Genomic DNA, 19,748 nt, shown 5'->3' on the forward strand with positions numbered 1-19,748 from the left:
TGTGTGTATTTAAGTCCTCAGTCTTCCTTTGTTCGTTGTCGTGTCGTATGTGTATCAGTTTAAGTTCACTCCCGTCTCCTCGCCTGTGTTCGCGCCTGGGTCCACCACACACTCTCCACAAGGTCTGCCTCCGCTGGCCGTGACAGCTTTCCTAATTAATGCGTGTAAGGAGTTCAAATTTCCAAACAGTGTTCCTAGATTTGAGTTTGATTTTATTTTATTTTGAAGGTCTGATCATTTTAAATGAGATCAAATTTGCACTTCTGCACAAGTGACTGACATACAGAGTAATAATAAAATTGTATAAATATATTTTTGCCAGTAATACCTGCTGGGAATTTGCTCACAGAGATGTTTCTCCTTTCTTTACACGACAGGTGCGTCTTTGGTCCTCTGTCCTCATGACTCGGGTCTTCGTTTACGGCACTCTGAAGAAGGGGCAGCCCAACAACTACCGCATGTTCGAAAGCAATAATGGAAAGGCCGAGTACCTGGGTTCGGCGTTCACCATCCAGAAATACCCGCTAGTGATCACCACCAAGGACAACATCCCTTTCCTGCTCAACATCCCTGGCCAGGGTCACCGAGTGCACGGGGAGATCTACAAAGTGGATGACCAGATGCTGAAATTCCTGGATAACTTTGAAAGCGTCCCAACGTGGTACCAGCGGACGGTGGTCCAGCTGGAGGTGAAGGAGTGGGTGGGGAAGACGGAAGGAGAGGAGAAGGTGTCACCGGGGAGCATCACGGACGTGTTTGTGTACACCACCACGATGTACGAGCCAGACTGGCGCTCGCTGCCGTGCTACGAGAACTACGACTCAGAGGGAGATCATGGGCTCAAATATAGGCGTAGAGAAGAGCGGGACTGATCTCATCATGCTGATGCAACTGACAAATGGACCTCTATGTGGTGTTAGCAGAACGGGTGAAGGAGCTCTCAGGAAAACAACACCTGGACATGGGTGCTGTTTCCTGTCGTGTGTCGAATTGAAATAAATCACAAGAGAAATTAATTTTAATAGCAGATAGGCAGGCTTACAATCAAAGTAAGGATAGTGTAGAGAAGGAAAAGGGCACACTGTGCCACTGAAAGTTGCACATTAGTGATGTTGTTTACAAATTTGGTTTTCTTTTTATGATTTATAATCATCTGGGAAGCATTATGAGTAATGTATGGCCAGCCTGTGCTTCATAAAAAGTGATTACATAGAAGTCTGGGAGGAAATGACCCAGCTGCTGATCAATGTGTGGTGTCAATGCCATTAAACAAAACACATTGTGTCATTTGATACACCTGCTCTTAGCAGTGCTGTCAAACATAAGCTCCGGGTGCTAGATTCAGCCCAGCAAAGGCTGCCAATTTGACCCACTGGGTGGGCTTTGGAAATTTTTATAGCATTTTTACACACTGATAAAGATCTCAGATTTTTAACATTTCTTTTCATTTACTATGGTAGAAAAAATGATTTGCACTATAAATGTGTAGTTAAATGTGTTTATACTGACAGAAAGGAGATTTTCACTGAGTTTGACACTCTAGGCTTAGAGCATTTATATTACACAGATATGAACTCTGATTTTACACTAATCTGCAGACAATGTGTTTAATATTTACATTCTGCACATCTTTGTTTACCTCAAAAATAAAAATTCACCCTGATTTTTTTTTGTATGATCTTCCATGTGCTGTGTTCATCCCCTCTAAGGGATAAACTCAATAAAAAGAGGAAAAAAGAAATTTTTGTATAAGTTTCATTTTGTTCCATATGAACACAATCTATTCATCTTTATTTTAAAATAGTAAAACCCATAAAACTTGAGGAATACTGAAGAGAAGGTAATTGGCAATAAACCAGCAAAATCTCTGTTGGCTTTGGAAGAAGGTTTCAGGTGTTTTGAAACAAGACAAAGAAAAAAAAGAATTAAGAATATTTCACAGTGTCAAAAGTACTGTACAAAAAAGATGACTTAATAATGATAAAAAAAACATTGCAGGATTTCTTATTGTCCAAACTTACATTACATTTAAGTCATCAAATTACATACAGACCGATTGTCATACAATTAAAAACATAATTATTGTGTCCACATGCACACAGCTTTCTACATAAAGTTTATTTCCAATCTTAAGACACTTTTCATCCATTTCAGAAATATAAAATATTATAAAGCACCGGCCAAATATCAGTGAAACAGAGGAGTGCTCGGAGAAAGTGAGGCCAAAGGGATTCAGATCCTTCGCCCGCGCTCGGGTACGCCTTTTCTCTCGCTTTGGTGGAAGAAAAAAATAACACAATGTGGCGCTCCAGGCTGACAAGGACAAATGGAAAAATTACACATAGAATTACATTGTGGATGACTGCAGACCGTTTTTGCTAATCAAACACTAATGGTGTGGAAAGTGTAATAATAAGGTGAAGAGGGAAGACCTCTGAGTGGAGTCTGTGTAAGGAGTCAGAGGTAATAATTAGTGTCAGCTTGTGCAGCTGGAAGAGTCTTTCCTGGTGTTTGTGCAGTCGAGATCTTCACTCAAGAGAGTATGAGGTGGAGGTGGAGGAATCATCAGTAAAGGTCTTTCCTGGTGCTCGGCAGTGATCGGCTAGTAGAGCAGGTTGCGCTCCGGATCACCTCCATCCACCTGGTGGGAAAAAAGGATTTATATCAGTAGCTTCAAACATTGATTGAAATATATCAAACATCGCAGAAGTTCTGTTGGAATACTCCGTCCATCCGTTTACTCCACCTTATCTAATTTATGGCCATGGGAGGGGCTGAAGCATATCCCAGCTATCATAGGGCGAGAGGTGGGGTGCACCCTGGGAAGGTTGCTAGTCGGTTACAGGGCTAAGGAGACTGTTTGAATAGTGTTACTGTTAATATTCACTTTTTAAAATACTTAATGCTTTCCTTACTTGGGTTTGCTCACAAAACGTTCTATTAAAATAATTTAAATATATAATGCAATACAACTTGGTAAATTGAACTAGACAGAAATTGACTTTTACATTTAAAATGAAACAATTTATCTGAATTTCAGAAGAGGGCCCAGACTATAAGCAGTCTCTTTCCTGTAGTTTGTAATTGTTTTTTCTAAACCTGTTTATTGGACCCACACATAGCATGTAGAAATGCCTTTCAGCTGTTCAAGTGTCAGATTAAATTTTAAGCCTTTATTTACAAGTGCTCTTTAAATGAGTGTCACTCTCTTACCATCTGTGCTAGAGAGAAAATCTAAATGTTTCAGAAAGAAGAGAAGATGAGCTTTATATTTAGAACATGATATTCAGTGTATGAACACATATAGTAAATGCATTTCCAAATATTCCTAAAAAAAAATTTTTTCATTTTAATTTTCCAGGCTTTAGATGACACCTGAGACCACTGCATACCCATATGAGTTGCCACTCACAGCTTAGCCACATCCTAAGGCATATTTTGCTTTATTTTCTATTTTACTGTAAAAATGGTGACAATTTAAAAAGTCAGCATCAAGCTGTGGAGTTGTTCTGGACATTAAAAAGATTTAAGGAATTTATCAAACGTTGTAAAAGATGGATGTAGCTTCAGAGAGTCGGATTAAAAAAATAAAAGGATGGTTTAAGTTAAAGCACGTTGTAACTAATTGCATTTCTGTATTTGCCTCTATTACTGTACACCCACCTCTCAAAGGTGTACTCGCTCTCTGATCTGAAGTAGTAGACGTGAGACTTGAAGTGGAGTTTGAAGACGTAGTCCTTGTGGATGTTTTCTGACTCCGATGGGACGGTGACAGAGTAGCCCAGCAGAGGGAGGCTCGCCAGAGGGTAGTCATCCTGCACATGAGTCAGAAGAGGGAAACATCTGTTAATACAACCTCTACTATTAAACTGATCAGAGTAACCGAAACTACATTCTGTGGCTGCGACTGCACAAATTCAATCTAATTCAATCAGTGTTGGGGAGTAACGGAATACATGTACCACCATTACGTATGTAAAATACAAAATATGAGTAACTGTATTCCATTACAGTTACTGTTTAAAAAGGTAGTATTCAGAATACAGTTACTTTGTTGAAATGAATGGATTACACGGTGGTATTTTCCTGTTTCTGTCACCTCTCTATTTTTGGTTTCCACCAAAACACACATTATGAGGCTTCTAATGCCTGGGTCTCAATCTTGCCGCCCATGTCACCTCTACATGCGGCCCGCATAATGCCGTGAAGAAATATTTTTAAAAATTATTCACAAAAATGATTTAATATGAAGGCAATAGGGAGAGTGTTACAGGCACAGCCCTAAAGAATGTAGCCTCATGGGCAGTGTAGTCCGTGCTGCAGGGAGAATGAGCTGCCATACCTGTTATGTGTCTGTGAGCGCGAGGGAGGGAGAAAAAAAGTTGAAAAGTACGAGTTGTCACCGAGCAGAAACGGGAACTGGAAGCATGCAAACATAATAATAACCACTGCAGCCAAAAAGAGTGCCTGACAAGCCCAGTTGTAAGTAAGTTATTAAGACTCGACTGTACACTGTATTCGTGTTTCCGAAACAATAAGTTTCCTTTTGGAGCAGCCTTTCAACGCCTCTCTCTGGCTCTCGCTAGCAAAGTGGACCCAGACAACAAAGTAAAGCTAGTTTTCGGCTACAAGCCCGACATATAAGCCAGAGGTCCCTTTACTACGGTTTGGAGCCGCGGACCTGTTTTATATACGCGCAGAATAGTTTTCTATACAAGATCGCTGCAAAGAGTGCAGCCTTACCTAATGTCCACCTACTGTTACTCATTTATATTAAGATTTAAACATCTAGTTTGTTTTAGTATGGCGAATAACCTTCAGTAAAAGTAATAAATCACACAGAAATAGTACATTCATGTAGTTGTGAAAAACATGATAATATATTAAGTAACCACAAGTATTCAGAATACCTTATTATTATTGAGTAACGTAACGGAATACGTTACAAAATACATTTTTGGGGCATGTATTCTGTAATCTGTAGTGGAATACATTTTAAAAGTAACGTCTTGATGCATTCTCAAATATCCAGGAAAGTAAATCTCCAAAAGTTGATTCTGTTCATCTGGACGTAGCGTTTTGTGGGAGAAACGTTTCATCACTCATCCAAGTGTCTCAGCTGACTGCAGGTTTCCCCAAATCTTATAAACAGAACATTTGCATAATGACTGAAACCAGCCCACTGAAGGAACAATGGGCTGGGAGGTCAATCAGTCAGTCAATCATAATTATGCAAATTCTCATGACCATTGATCAACAACCACTGACCCCTCCTGAATCGAGGAGGGGGCCTAAGGGTACATCTTTCGCCATCTTACAATGCTGTGATTGCAGCCATTCCCCAACTCTCTGTGAATGGTACTCATGGCCATTGATCAGTGGTCTTTGATCAGTGGGTTTGGTCAGTGGTTGTTGATCAATGGTCATGAGAATTTGCATAATTATGATTAAGGAACTGACCTCCCAGCCCATCGTTCCCTCAGTGGGCTGGTTTTCAGTCATTATGCAAATGTTCTGTTTATAAGATTTGGGGAAACCTGCAGTCAGCTGAGACACTTGGATGAGTGATGAAATGTTTCTCCCACAAAACGCTACGTCCAGATGAACAGAATCAACTTTTGGAGGTTTTAAAAGTAACCTTCCCGACACTGAATTCAATAAATTTTAAAGACACTATCAGCTTCCCACTTTGAATTATCAAGTCAAACCATTCCTGCGTATTTGCACTGTAACTGCCAGTGTTTTCCTTCTCGTCTTACCTGGTGTGACTTGTAGAAAAACAGACTGAAGTTGGTGAAAACCACCCAGAGTTTCTGCCAGCCATTGCTGTTCTTAAACTTCCTTAGCAGGTTACCTGAGAGCTGGTTCTGCGAAGGCGACAGAAGAAAGGAGAGAGCAAAAAGCAAATGGATAAAACAATCAATGATGCAACACAGTGTTAGTCTAACTGGATGTTAAAACGGAGGAGATTATGGGAAAGAGAAAGCCATCAGGTCCTGTCAATGTAATATACTCATGTTGAAATTTAGCGTGAGCATCAGTAGTGCAAAAAAAATGCATAAATATTTGCGAATTTTAGGAAAAAATATTTATTATAAGAGTCATTTATTAATTTATTTCTGATTTGTATAGCTAAACACGTTTGCAGCTGTTGCAGTACCTCTCTAATCCAGCAGGTGTCGCTAAAAGACAGGCTGTGTTTTCTGTACCAGCAAACCAGCAAAGCAAGAGATGAAGTCTGCTGAGGGGCCTCATCAACTCACTGGCCGCACTACTGATGGCCTCTACCAATGTTAGTGCACACAGATGCAGAAATAGAGATACAGATGGACACCGATGGAGAAAGACAAAAACACAGATATGAGCAGAAAGAAAAGACACAAAGGACATCGGGGCAATGGTTCTTTGAGCAAGAAGAAGAAGACAGAACAGCGGTAAACAAGTGGGACACAAACAGGCAGCTGGACTCCAAAGACAGAGGTGGGAAGGAAAAACAGGGAATGTGGCAGGAGAAGACGGGCATTAGTGGTACCTCCACAGCTATGCTAAAGTCCACCATGGAAACGCTGGTGTTGCGATGCCAGCAGACATGCACGGTGGTGTTACCGCGATGACCCTGGCGCTCCAGGGACGAGCGCGAGCCGCCAAGCTCGTCCTCAGACTCCTGCTCGCCTCCTCCGTCCTCTGAGAGCTCTGCAAAAAACAGGCAGATGAAAACGAGGGTGGTTAGCAGGAGAGAACTTCACTCTGAACAGATGCATTATGAGTTCTTCATTCATTCATGCTCCATGCAATTATAAACCATTAATTATTTTTACAAAGTGAAAACACCTGTTAGAGCAACCACGCTCAGATTGGACTTTACCACAAATATACTCATTTGTGTACAAATCAGGGTCACAGAGGGGTTGAAGCGTATCCCAGCTAAGACACAGAGCCAGACAGTCATTCACACTCCCGTTCCTATCTATGGATAGATTAGAATAACCTTTTAACCTAACATCCATGTCCATGGGCTTTGGTAGTGGGCTCAAAAAACATGAGAACAAAGCCCTTTTATCGTGGGAATCTTTCAGCATCAAAACAATTTCAATAAAGTTTCATTTTTTTAAAAAAAGGAAAAGAGAAAGAGAAAGAGAAAGAAGCCCTCTTTTGTTGTCACTTGTAAGGCAATACTCTTTAACCGCTTGAGTTAAAAATGAACATGACATGTGGACTCCAATGACAAACAATGCAGGGTGTCAAACCAAACAGGTCAACGGGAGGAGGCCTTATTGAATAGCTTGACGGATACAACAGGATGAGTAAAGTCAGGGATACCTCGGGTCTGCACCTACATATATCAGGTAACATTAAAAATACGATGAAGCGACCACCTGGACCTGAGTATATTCATGGGGTGCTGAAAGCTGCGGAGGAGGACTGTGCAGTAGTGTCTAACAGGTAAGGGTTGATCTATTTTAAAAAGGCCTATAGAAAAAAGCCTCATAAAGAAGTGTAGACATGTGGTTAATGATTGATCTTATTGATTTTCTGGTTCCCACAGTCCTGACAGATGTGATGATGATGTGGTGTTTGGGCAGGGAGAAGAATCAATTTAACGTTTAGCGTTAAACCAACAGTAGATGACTTACTGTTGTCAGAGAGGCTGGTAGAGAGCAGGTCATTGTTTAAGCTGCTACTCTGCTCTGCCAGGTCGATGGCCATCCTGATGTCCTCCACCCAGCGCTCCATCTCTGATGTACAGCTGGACACAGCAGGAAGTAGACATGTTAAAATAAACAAGTGATAGGGCATCTCTAACTTCAACAGCTGAGCATATCGGTTTGGAAAAAAGGCAGAAAATGAGAAGCCTTCATGAAGGGAAATGCATATTATTAAGTCTGCTTCACATGAAACTGCCACTTTACAGCCAGATAAAACTTTTTAATCAGTGACTGAGTAAGTGACTGGAAACTAGGTCACGCAGTCCAGTTTAATTTGAGGATAAGCAAACTTTAACGAGGCTGCCCTCTATTAATTTAATACAGACCAGCTGTTTTTCCTCTTCCATTCACAATGCACGGTTTGTATTTTTATTCCCCTTTTATTCCTGTCTGCGATTTCTTTGCTTTCATTTTCAGATATCTACAAGCATCTTTGCATGTGTGTTAATGAATACCTGGCTGCCACCACCACAGACTGCCGCTGCCCGAACAAGGTGAACGAATGAGGGACTCCCCACTCCTCCTCGCTTTCTCTGATCTGCGGGAATAACATAATGTCATCATTTAATGTCATAATAACATAATTTCTGTTTACCTAACTACTGCTTTAGTACTTTGGCCATTTCAAAGGTTTCTATGAAATATTAGTTCCTCAGTCAGTAATAACAATAACAACAATAATAATAATAATAATAATAATTATAATAATAATAATTATTATTATTATTTATTCTCTGTAGAAAAATTTAGCGGATGCAAAATTATGTTTAAGCACATTTAATGTGACAGAGTAAAAATAAATAAATTAAAAAACACAAAAATATGTTTATATAGAAAGAACAGATTGTATTTATAATATGATGTTCATTTATCTTTTTGACCTCATAAACAACACACACTATACTAATTATACTTGACTGTAGGGAGCACGTCTGTAGTTACTCATTTATAAAATTATATAATTCACTGACAATATTTAATTCCTAAACAGAAGGCTCAAGAAGGTGCTTTTGAAATAACATATTTTTTAAAGATATAAACAACTTCCATCCATCCATCTTCATCCGCTTTATCTGAGGCCGGGTCGCGGGGCAGCAGCCTAAGCAAAGAGGCCCAGACCTCCCTCTCCCCAGCCACCTCCTCCAGCTTGTCCGGGGGAATACCAAGGCGTTCCCAGGCCAGCCGAGAGATATAATCTCTCCAGCGTGTCCTGGATCCACCCCGGGGCCTCCTCCCGGTGGGACATGCCTGGAACACCTCACCCAGGAGGCGCCCAGGGGGCATCCTTGTCAGATGCCCGAACCACCTCAGCTGGCTCCTTTCGATGTGGAGCAGCAGCTGCTCTACTCTGAGCCCCTCCCGGATGGCCGAACTTCTCACCCTATCTCTAAGGGAGAGGCCAGCCACCCTTCGGAGGAAGCTCATTTCTGCCGCTTGTATCCGCGATCTCGTTCTTTCGGTCACTACCCACAGCTCGTGGCCATAGGTGAGGGTAGGGACGTAGATCGACCGGTAAATTGAGAGCTTCGCTTTTACACTCAGCTCCCTCTTCACCACGACGGACCGGTGCAGCGTCCGCATTACTGCAGCTGCAGCCCCAATCCGTCTGTCGATCTCCGGCTCCCTTCTCCCATCACTCGCGAACAAGACCCCGAGATACTTGAACTCCTCCACTTGGGGCAGGAACTCATCCCCGACCCGGAGTGGGCACTCCACCCTTTTCCACCTGAGAACCATGGCCTCAGATTTGGAGGTGCTGATCCTCATTCCCGCTGCTTCACACTCGGCTGCGAACCGTTCCAGTGCGAGCTGGAGGCCCTCACCCGATGAAGCCAACAGAACCACATCATCCGCAAAAATCAGAGATGAGATTCTGAGGCCACCAAAGCAAAAGCCCTCCGCCACTTGGCTGCGCCTAGAAATCCTGCCCATAAAAATTATGAACAGAACCGGAGACAAAGGGCAGCCCTGGCGGAGCCCATCACCCACCGGGAACGAGTCCGACTTATTGCCGGCAATGCGAACCAAGCTCTTGCAACGGTTGTATAGGGATCGAATGGCCCGTAGCAATGGGCCAGACACCCCACACTCCCGCAACACCTCCCACAGGACACCCCGAGGGACACGGTCGAATGCCTTCTCCAAGTCCACAAAACACATGTAGACTGGTTGGGCAAACTCCCATGCACCCTCAAGTATCCTGGAGAGGATAAAGAGCTGGTCCAGTGTTCCGTGACCAGGACGAAAACCGCATTGTTCCTCCTGTATCCGAGGTTCGACTAGCGGACGAACTCTCCTTTCCAGCACCCTGGCATAGACTTTCCCAGGGAGGCTGAGGAGTGTGATCCCCCTGTAGTTGGAACACACCCTCCGGTCCCCCTTCTTAAAGTTGGGGACCACCACCCTGGTCTGCCAGTCCAGGGGTACTGCCCCTGATTTCCACGCAACATTGTAGAGGCGTGTCAGCCAGGACAGCCCTACAACGTCCAGAGCCTTCAGGAACTCGGGGCGGACCTCATCAACACCAGGGGCTCTGCCACCAAGGAGTTGTTTAACTGCCTCAGTGACCTCGCCCCCGGAAATTGGCGGGTCAGTCCCCTCACCCCCAGACTCTGCTTCCTCCTCGGAAGACGTGTCAGTGGGATAAACAACTTGTAACCCTAAAATGTAACATTTCCATAGAACGAGCCAGATGGAAAACAAAACAATTTAAAAATCTGAAAAACCTTTCGTAAGGAAAAGAAACTGCTTTGATAAGATAAGATAAGTGTGTTTTGTGTGTGTGTGTGTGTGTGTGTGTGTGTGTGTGTGTGTGTGTGTGTGTGTGTGTGTGTGTGTGTGTGTGTGTGTTTTGATTATGTACCGTCATGCCATAGAGAGGCAGCTGGCCGTGAACCTTAAACTGGTTGGATGGAGTCATGCCTCGACTGGTGTACACCAAACAATCACTAAACTGGAAAGAAAAAAAAAGAGTGAAGAGCTTTGTTTAGAGGTATTATAGATGCTTTGTTTTTTTAGTAGAAACCAGCATAAAGTCTCACCAGGAAGAACATCCTCTGCTGAAGGCCCTTTCCAGAGAGTTTGCTGAGGCAACCGAGCCTGATGAACTCCTGTAAGTGAAACAGAATCACACCGACAATGTGACAACAGGACGGCAGAGCAAGGAAGTGAAAACTCTACAAATGTCCAGGATGAATCTAGACTAGCTGAATTATTAAAGAGCCGCACCCTTCCAGGGCTGATGAGGTCTTCGACGCCGGTCAGATCCTTCTTCAGTTCTATAAGCTTCTGGAAGTTCTCCATCTTCATCATGATTCCCTGAAGCTGCAACACCATCTCCGAGATGTCCGCCAGGGCAGCTGGAGGAGACAGATTTATTTTCATATATAGAAAGAAAATACACACATGAGCGGAAAGGGTAGGTGTGGGGGACTGTGTACCTCTACAGTCCCTGAAGTCATCATGTGTGGGCGGGTAGTGCTTGCAGAGCCTCTCCAGGATAAGTTTGTAGTGCAGCAGGCGGTGAAGAGGCCTGAGGAGGAAGATGTTGAGGGGCAGGTAGCAAACCCGTTGCTGCTCGAAGTCTCGACATAAAGTCTCCACCTTCCGACTGGACCTGATAGTCACAGGGATGAAGTTTCTCTTTAGGACATCCTGTTTTGATTTGAACAACTTGTCTGCATGCTCACTGTTTTGCCACCCACCGACAGGCCCGCTCCAGTTCTACCAGGCACTCTGAATGTTTCTGGAGATGAATCGTCAACTGCTGCAGATGCGGAAAGAGATGAAACCAAGATAAGAGACAGAAATTAAAAGTTAAAAATTAAAATGCACCTTATTTTATGAAATTAATGATCCAGAGTCAAGTATGGAGATTTACCCTGAGACCCTGAATGTTCTTGAGTAAAACGTCACCAATTCGCTGATAGTCTCCTTTAATGTGGGCGTTAGATCGGCCCTCCCTGAAGAGAGATTAAGACGTGCGTTAATGTGCAGGAGCACAGATTCACCAGTAGGTGTCAGCTCAAAACATCTTACACAAGTGTGGAAAAGTCTTCATTCAACTCCCACAGCCCCATTCATCTCACCAGTGTGTGTAAGTGTGTGTGAGTGTGTATGTGTGCTCCTGCCTGTCATTACAGAGATAACACAAAACAGATTCTGACAGCAGGGAAAGTGAGGAATTTCAGGTATTTGCACGAACACAGACTTTTTCATACCACATTATGTCAAGTGAAGGAAAAAATTTCCAACAAAGCCATTTAGCCATCTCAGATTCAGGAAAATGAAAATGTAATCAGTTCAAATAATTCCTTGGGTTACTAAAAGAAAATCTAGGCTGAATATGACTATGAAACATGACTAGAACTGCTTGGAAACAAAGCAGCACACAGAGACGAACTACAGCAGAAGGGATTCATTTTTCCTGATCCTACATCAGCACCAAGATTAATCTGGTGTTAAAATGCTTCCCATTTTTTTGGACTTGTTTTGATTACATGAACTAATCCTGCTTAATTGCACTGTGGAAAATGTTCTACACATTTGAATTAACCCTTGTATGGTGTTCGGGTCTGTGAGACCCGTGTTCAGTTTTTTTCAAAAGAAAAATTAAACAATTAATTATTTTTTCACGTGTAAATGTGTTGTGTCTTTCCACTCACTCCACTTGATTATAACTGATTTATTTATAACATTTTATATAAAAGAAAAACGAGAAGCACATTAATTCATAAATGTGATCTAACAAAGGTAAAGGGAAAAAATTAACCATGTTTGCTGTTCATATGTCTTGTAATTGGGATGAAGTAAACATCTGTTGAGTAATTTAACATAAAATTGTTTGATAGTGTTAATTTGGAAAGCCAAAACTCTAGCGGGTCCACCAGACCCATGAACACTGGCTGAGTAACAAAAATACGAAAACCACACAAGGGTTAAACATAAAAATAGGAAGGAATTAATTTGTGACCATTTTTAGTTTGTAATATTTTTCTATTTTTATTCTTTTTCCTCTGTTAAAAATGGGGCCTATTATTCTTTACCTTATATAATGTTGTATACATACTGTTGTTTAAATAAGGATTACTAAACCCTATGAGCCCAATGCTCTGTTTGAGACAGCCTTTTCCACTCTTGGATGTAGATGATATCATACAGAGCCAAGACTGAAGCTGTGTTCGCACCGGAGATGGTTCGCTTGTTTTGCATCATTTTGAAGCTGAAGGCCAGTTGCTTGATGACATTGCAGGCTCTGATTGCCTTTACGATAAGATTCATATGTCATTTTTAATAGTCTTCTTCACTCTGATTGGTAGTGGCTTCAGTCAGTCATGTAGAAGTTGACAAAGTTAGTTTCAGGTCTCGCCTGCTTCCCGTCACCAGCGGTTATTAAACATGTAGTCATCTGAAATAATAGAAACTCATTCACTTTCTGTGGTCACCACATCACTGCGAATCAGTTCCAGTGTGGATGCGCTGTCTGTGAGCACAGAAGCCCCACCCACCTCCTCTGTTCAGTCTAAGAGGGGCAGCCAATCATATGAAAGTAGGGGGAGAGGAGTTAAAACACCTTCTTTCAGTCAGAGCCAGCCCCAGGTTAAGATAAATACAGATTATTTTGAACCGTGGATCATGCAAAGCTACTTTTCCAGAGTAGGCTGAATAAAATTATAGAGCTGAAAATGAAAAAAACAAATACAACTTTAATTCAAGCCCTTTTTTAAACATAATAAACATACAGTAAAAATAAATAATTTTAAACCTCATCTGTAAATTTCTGAAAAACAAAAAAAACTTTTCTGAATGGAAACAGATGGACACTGACCACTGCGCCAGCCGCTGCTCTGTCTCTTTGAGGAATCCCTGATGAAACTTGTACACCGGATCATAGTTGGCAGAGATCAGGCTCTTAACAGAGTCTGGGAAAGCCTCGTCTTTCCCCACAGCGCTGTGGAAGGACTAGAAAATTGACAAACAATGTGGACATGTGGAAAAAGAAGAAAATGCAGATCACATTTTATCTTTTACTATATACATATATTTTTTAAATTGTATTTCCATATCGGATACTTCGGCACATAATGAGTGCCTTTTCTGCTCCTCACAAGTAAGTGAACAAAACATTCAGAAGGAATAAAAATAATGAGAATGTAACTCCTACTCATCCACAACTCCCCCAGATTACTGGCAGAGATTGGAAGGACACATCCAGTATGAGGTCCCACACATTACTGGTAGGATCCAGGATGAGGGATTGGACATGATAACAGAAATCCATCAGACACACATAAATGTGCTCAGGGCCCCGTGTGAGCGCACCACGACCCCTGACACAGAGGTGTTATATTCCCCGCTGTAGTAAATCACACAGGATCTGAGAGCTCGAGCAGACAGGCGGCAGTCCAGCAGTTTCACAGACAGACTCGCCCGGAAAGAACACGAGTGACACGAGATTTAAAAAAGAAAAAAGAAGAGAAAAAGATGGGTGGGTGTGGGATCCCAGGCATGAGCTGTACCAGCAAAGGAAAATGTTTAAGAGGTTTTAAAAAAGCACCCGCGCATGCCTTCTTTCCACATCAAAGAGGCTGGAAACTACTACTGTGAAGAAAAACAGCTGAGAAAGGAAAAAGTAGGAACAGAGGCGTTTTCCAATCCACAGCGAGGTCAGAGGTCACCGTCAGTGTCTCAGTATTAAGGAGACAGGTCTTTAGCAAGCAGGTGCTGAACCTGTGTTTCTGCATTGGTGGTCTTTACTCATCATAACCCCGCCTATCACATTTCCTTTTTTTTTCTTTTCTCGAAAGCAGTTGCGACAGACAGTAAAAGTGAGTCATATAAAAGCAAAGACTGAGTCTGACCCACATTAAGCTGCACTTTCATCCCAGACGCTGTTTTTATAAATGCAGAGTGGGGTTTTTTTCTGTCTTGACTTCAGCGGTTTTACTTGTAAACTAAAAGAGCCTGAAGCTAATTAGTCTGTCCAAGCTATGTAACAGCAAAAAGATACAAGTCTGCTCACTTACAAGGAAGAGAGTTGTAGCATATGCACTGCACTGAATGCATTTTCATCTCTGTCCTGCATGAGAAAAGTGCTCATAAACTTCAGCCTTCAGTCGGGGGCCAAACTAAAGGCACATAAAAGCCTTTTTCTGGGATGTGAATAAAAAAAGAGAAGTAAGACTGGAACTGTGTGCTGGAACTAATGTAATATTAATGTTGCATTACTGAGAACAAACACTGTGAGATTTGTGAGTTTGGTTCAGACTTGAGCCTTTACTTTCCCTTTGGGGCCTCTTTTTCTAATATATAGCTGTAAAAAACACCAACGCTTGCATCTCGAATTCAGCACGTTGTGCGGTGCAAACCAACCCTGACTCACTGTTCCAGCACATGAGCTTTTAAAAAGATTAATTTTGGTACACTGTCCCAAAATTAGACTTCTAAACCAACAGTTTTGACTCATTATTCCGGTATTATTCTAAAGAAACCAGCCTTGGCTCACGGTATGCTTTTGGACCCCACTGGCTCTTGGTCCTGCCACTTTCAGTCTAATCCAGATGGTATTGGCCTCACAGTGTGAAGGGAAGAGATAACAGATTGGACACAAGAGACTGGACAATACATGGAGACAAAGAGGCACCACTATCTTTACCTCTGTGATAACCTGCAGGTCATTGAGGTAGGTCCGCTCTGTGGTCAATAGTTCCTTGGCTATAAAGTAAGCCTTGTCTGTGGGAAACTTCTAGACAGAAACAAAAAGAAGCAAATCAATCTGTTTATATATATTTTTATCTCATCTTCTACAGAAAGAAGTCTGCACATTTTATGTTGCGAAAGACCAGCAGTTCAGTTCTTGTTATTAATTTGGATGAATTCCCCCAATTAATAATTTCTTTGTCTCACCAAATTACAGTAACGTGCAAAAGTCTTCAGCCAACCTTATTTCTTTGCATTTTGCTAGAAAAATTGGAAATAGCTGCATTGATTCATTTATTTGGCCCTTGAAGTTACTTTTTTGTTAGGGAGGATTTGTTTGTTGTTGAGTCCAATGTTAAAATAAGTTCTTTAAAAAGCCAAAAAAAATGCTGCTCGTGAAACATTTTTCACTAGCAGTCAAAAACTAATGTGCACACTTACGTCTGCATTTTTTTTTAATATAAACAAAATTATAGCGGAAGTGCTGCCACATGTCTGGTCAGAAAGAGAGAACCAATTTGTTTATTTGGTAGTTCAATGAAAGACTTCTGTTAGTTAAGAGTGAGAAAACAAATTTGCAGTTTTGTATTGTTATACAATATTTGTATTACTTGAACACTGAAGCGGCCCTCCAGTGCCAGCAGTGGCCCACAGCTCATTTAAGTTTGAGACCCCTGCTGTGGACACTCACAGCACACTAATGACCTCCTCCATACATACCGACAATGATTTGAATGAAAACTTTCACATTTGGATTTGTCACTCCTTCAGACCTGATGTCACTGTTTTTCATTCCAGTTCTTCTGTAATGTGGAATACCTCAGCACTCCTACCCCCACCCCTTTCTTTCCTTAAGATTGGCTTCTTGACAGCCAGTCTTTCACTGAGACCATTTCTGATGAGGTTTCAGTGAACAGTCGATGAATCGACCTTTGGGTCCAGATGCATCTCTCAGGTCCTGAGTCAGGTCTTTGCTTTAGTTTTCCTGCTTCTTAAGGACAAGACTTTCAGATATAGTTCATCTGCAACAAGGTCTTGTTTTGTTTTTTTCAGGTATGCCACTTCTTATTTTGTCCACTACTTGTCCAGTTTCTTCATATCTCCATGTGTATATGTGACAGGCTGTACCAACAAAACAAGTTCTTTGTTACTTCGTGTTTTTTTTCCTGTCTGTTTTGTGTAAACACAACACAGGGTCATAACTTGATTTGACCATATTAATGCTTCAGTGATTCATAGGTCAGTGTTAACAAACAAATCATTCCTATGAAAATGGTCAGGCGAAAGAACTGGATTGAAATGAGTGAAAAAGTCACCAAGACTTTTGAAAGGACTTAAGAAAGCCTGGAAAACTATTGCTCAAGCACACTTACAAAAATTACAAGAATCTCTGGCTGCTTGAATCAAAATATAAAGAAAAGAGGAGTGGCTAAAGGCTTTGCACATTTGTCTGAGTCACAGCATTGTTTTTTCCAAGTACTGAAAGACTTGGGTGTTCACAACTTCTTAGTCCAGACTAAATTCCTTTGAAGTCCTTCTGGGGGCCAATTCAGTGACTACAAGAAATTTCCCCATCCACCTTCTTACTCTCTGTATACCCACCTTCCTCCTCGCCTCGTCTTCCTCATCGTTGCGAACATATCCCGCTTCGGTAAGCAGCGGGCTGGTAAGTGGGGATAACGGCTGGATTTCAGCACTCTGTTCAGCACCCAGGACCCCAGTCCTTCCCATTCTCTGCCCATTCACAGAGCCGTTCCCATTAACTGCTACATGAGGACCTCCCAACGAAGACTTCTCTGAACCCGGACTTCCTGAGGGGCGAGAAGAAAAGAAGAATATAGAAAGGGGGGAGAAGCGGAGGTTAGGAATAGAACAAAGAGTAAGAGAAGATGACAAGAGAAGATAAGGGACAGTGTTAAATTTGATACAAAGAGAAATTCAGCTTCTACAATGAAATGCACTGCCAACTTGTATTTGTATTTCTTATCATTTAATAGAACTTTTAATCATGACAGAATTATTTATTCTGCCAGACACAGCAGTGAAGCAAAAGGTTTCCAGGCTCACTGCACTGTGCACCTAAAAACATATTTAACAAGAAGAAGAAGAATTGTTCAATAATATTGTCTCCAAATAACTCAATTAAACATAAAACAAGATGATTGGCAATGAATTTCAACACTGGATAATTCTACACAATCAGTTCTAAAGTATGGTCTAAATGAGCACCTCTCATTTAGATCATACTTTAGGACCAAATGCCACTTGACCAAATGCTACTGTCCACTGACTCTATTCTATTTGCATTCACTTATATGAATGTGAATATGATTAAAGCATAGCTAGAAGGGATGGAGAGAAGAAAAACAGACTGTTAGTAAGGAGCCAACCATTAATAAAGGTTATATCAAGGCATTACATAGGCAAATTAAGGGGAAGAATGATGGTGTGCATAGTGGAGGGCTTTGAACATTTCTGCATATTTCATAGTTCATCAGCAAGCTATCTTTTGCTTCAATTTGCCTACATAAACACCAGAAGGACAGTACAAGACTGATCAGTGCCATTAAATTTACAACCATTTATGATTTAAAAAAAGATCACCTAAACTTTGAGATGCTGGAAGCAGTAAAAGTTAGCCACTTTAACTTTTTACTAAAAAGTTTTGATGATGCCTTAAATGGAGCTGTCGTATAACAGGCATATGCTCTGAGTAGTTTAAATCTGCTTCTGGCAGCCCTTTATGAAAATGATGGAAAGGGTAAAAAGATAAGTCTACTTCTCACTAATGTGAGAAACACTACAGATGTTAACTACATGGTAACTACATGGTACTAAGTCGTGACTGTATACTTGCCCAGGTGCAAAGTTTCCACAGAGTCCACTTCTATACACCAAACTGAATCATGGATAAAACCATGGCAACCAATGAGTGCAAGTCTGTGTGTGGGGGGGATGCTATAACAACACTGACAACCATACAGAAGACCACTAAGAAACTACCACAAAAAAACAAACTGAAGCTACAAAACAATAAACGGAGTGGAATCAAGTACAACACTGAAAAAGACAAACAGGCTACGCTACAGACTAACTACCACAACACAAAACACTGGTGGGATCCATGTGACGAGCAGGCGGAGGGTATATAGGTGGGTGTGTGAGGGGCACGGCAGTTCAGCACCTGTTTGTTCTAAAGAAATTCCCAAGTCCCTTTTCTTCTGACAAACGTCATCATTTTTTTGTTTATTGACACTAGTTCACATAATCAGTTACAGTGTTAAAAAGAGAGATTAAAGGGAAAATGGGGGAAGGGGGCCTCAGAGAAGTCACCAAAAAAAGATTCAGAAGGTGCTTAGTGATGAAAATTAAAAAAAAAAAAAAAGGACAGGTGCGGAGGAATACAAAGTGTTACAGCAGAGACAGAAAAAACAGTGAGTCAATGCAGCTTTAGTCCATTCAAAATCAGCATGTTAATTTGTAAAGATGCTTATGCAGATCTTTGACTAGAATGGATGCATGTTCAGTATTTATAATTTCAAAGCATGCTACAGTCATTAAAATGAACAAATAAATAGAAAACATGCAAACCCCAACTGCCACCAAGGTCTCCACTTTAACTTTAAAAGAACAGCAAACAAGTGGTTTACACCTTTTTAAAAAAATCATGTAAAAAGAAAAAGATTAAAGGATCAAGTGACGCAGCAGTACCCTTGTATACCATTTTAATAATCTAAATTTAAGAAACACTTTGAAAATATGGTTGCTTTCTTGCTCAGACTTAAATAAGAAGACTGACTATGAACTCAGCTTAAGTTAGCTTAGCTTAGTTAGCAACAAGTGAGAAAATCCCTACAAAACCGCAACCTGTCAAGTTATTTTCTAAACTTTACAGTTGCTAACAAGTGGACTTTGTCACTTTTAGACAGAGATATGGGGTATGTTTTTTGCTAAGCTAAGCTAACTTGCCACTGGCTGTAGCTTCATATTTTCAACATATATAAATCTTTAGCTTTCAGAAAGACATCAAATATTTCCAAAAGTTTCAAACTATTTCGTGATGCAACCTGATATCATCACAGTGTGTATATATATGTATATATAATCGCCAAAAAAAGCTACAAGGTAGTTTACCTTTCATTTTAAATTAATCAGTCAAATTAACCAAATTTGGCTGCAATTAATTCCATAAATAAACAAAATATCAATCAATCAGTCTTTTACTGCATCTACTTTATATTAAAACTACAAAAACAAGCTTCAGTGGAAGTGACTGGCTTCAAGTGCTACTTGTTGACAGGCAGCGAGACTAAAGACAAGCTGGACTCAACCCCAGTATTCCAG

At 41.2% G+C, this 19,748-nt stretch overlaps 2 protein-coding genes across 5 annotated transcripts in view; one reads left to right on the plus strand and one right to left on the minus strand.

Annotated features, from left to right (window-relative positions):
• Window positions 1-1,736, plus strand: part of LOC308393899 (gamma-glutamylaminecyclotransferase B-like) — a 3,138-nt gene extending 1,402 nt beyond the window's left edge. Inside the window, exons 2-3 of one of the 2 annotated variants that reach the window (XM_080877932.1) lie at window positions 59-164; window positions 378-1,736. In XM_080877932.1, the coding sequence (XP_080734058.1) occupies window positions 159-164; window positions 378-872 (501 nt within the window). In that variant the 5' untranslated portion in view covers window positions 59-158 and the 3' untranslated portion in view covers window positions 873-1,736. The remainder of the gene's footprint in view (window positions 1-58; window positions 165-377) is intronic. The other variant, XM_080877933.1, reaches the window with a different exon arrangement.
• A 150-nt stretch (window positions 1,737-1,886) lies between these two features.
• Window positions 1,887-19,748, minus strand: part of LOC308393898 (FERM, ARHGEF and pleckstrin domain-containing protein 1-like) — a 70,083-nt gene continuing 52,221 nt past the window's right edge. For all 3 annotated transcript variants that reach the window (XM_080877931.1, XM_080877930.1, XM_080877929.1), the window contains exons 14-28: window positions 17,007-17,215; window positions 15,361-15,450; window positions 13,534-13,667; window positions 11,587-11,668; window positions 11,411-11,472; window positions 11,147-11,322; window positions 10,935-11,065; window positions 10,748-10,816; window positions 10,570-10,659; window positions 8,162-8,244; window positions 7,635-7,747; window positions 6,533-6,693; window positions 5,760-5,867; window positions 3,664-3,815; window positions 1,887-2,641 (exon numbers count right to left, since the gene is read on the minus strand). In XM_080877931.1, the coding sequence (XP_080734057.1) occupies window positions 2,566-2,641; window positions 3,664-3,815; window positions 5,760-5,867; window positions 6,533-6,693; window positions 7,635-7,747; window positions 8,162-8,244; window positions 10,570-10,659; window positions 10,748-10,816; window positions 10,935-11,065; window positions 11,147-11,322; window positions 11,411-11,472; window positions 11,587-11,668; window positions 13,534-13,667; window positions 15,361-15,450; window positions 17,007-17,215 (1,736 nt within the window). In that variant the 3' untranslated portion in view covers window positions 1,887-2,565. The remainder of the gene's footprint in view (window positions 2,642-3,663; window positions 3,816-5,759; window positions 5,868-6,532; window positions 6,694-7,634; window positions 7,748-8,161; window positions 8,245-10,569; window positions 10,660-10,747; window positions 10,817-10,934; window positions 11,066-11,146; window positions 11,323-11,410; window positions 11,473-11,586; window positions 11,669-13,533; window positions 13,668-15,360; window positions 15,451-17,006; window positions 17,216-19,748) is intronic.

Source organism: Rhamphochromis sp. 'chilingali', assembly GCF_963969265.1.
Source record: "Rhamphochromis sp. 'chilingali' genome assembly, chromosome: 3".
In the NCBI taxonomy this organism is placed as follows: Eukaryota; Metazoa; Chordata; class Actinopteri; order Cichliformes; family Cichlidae; genus Rhamphochromis; species Rhamphochromis sp. 'chilingali'.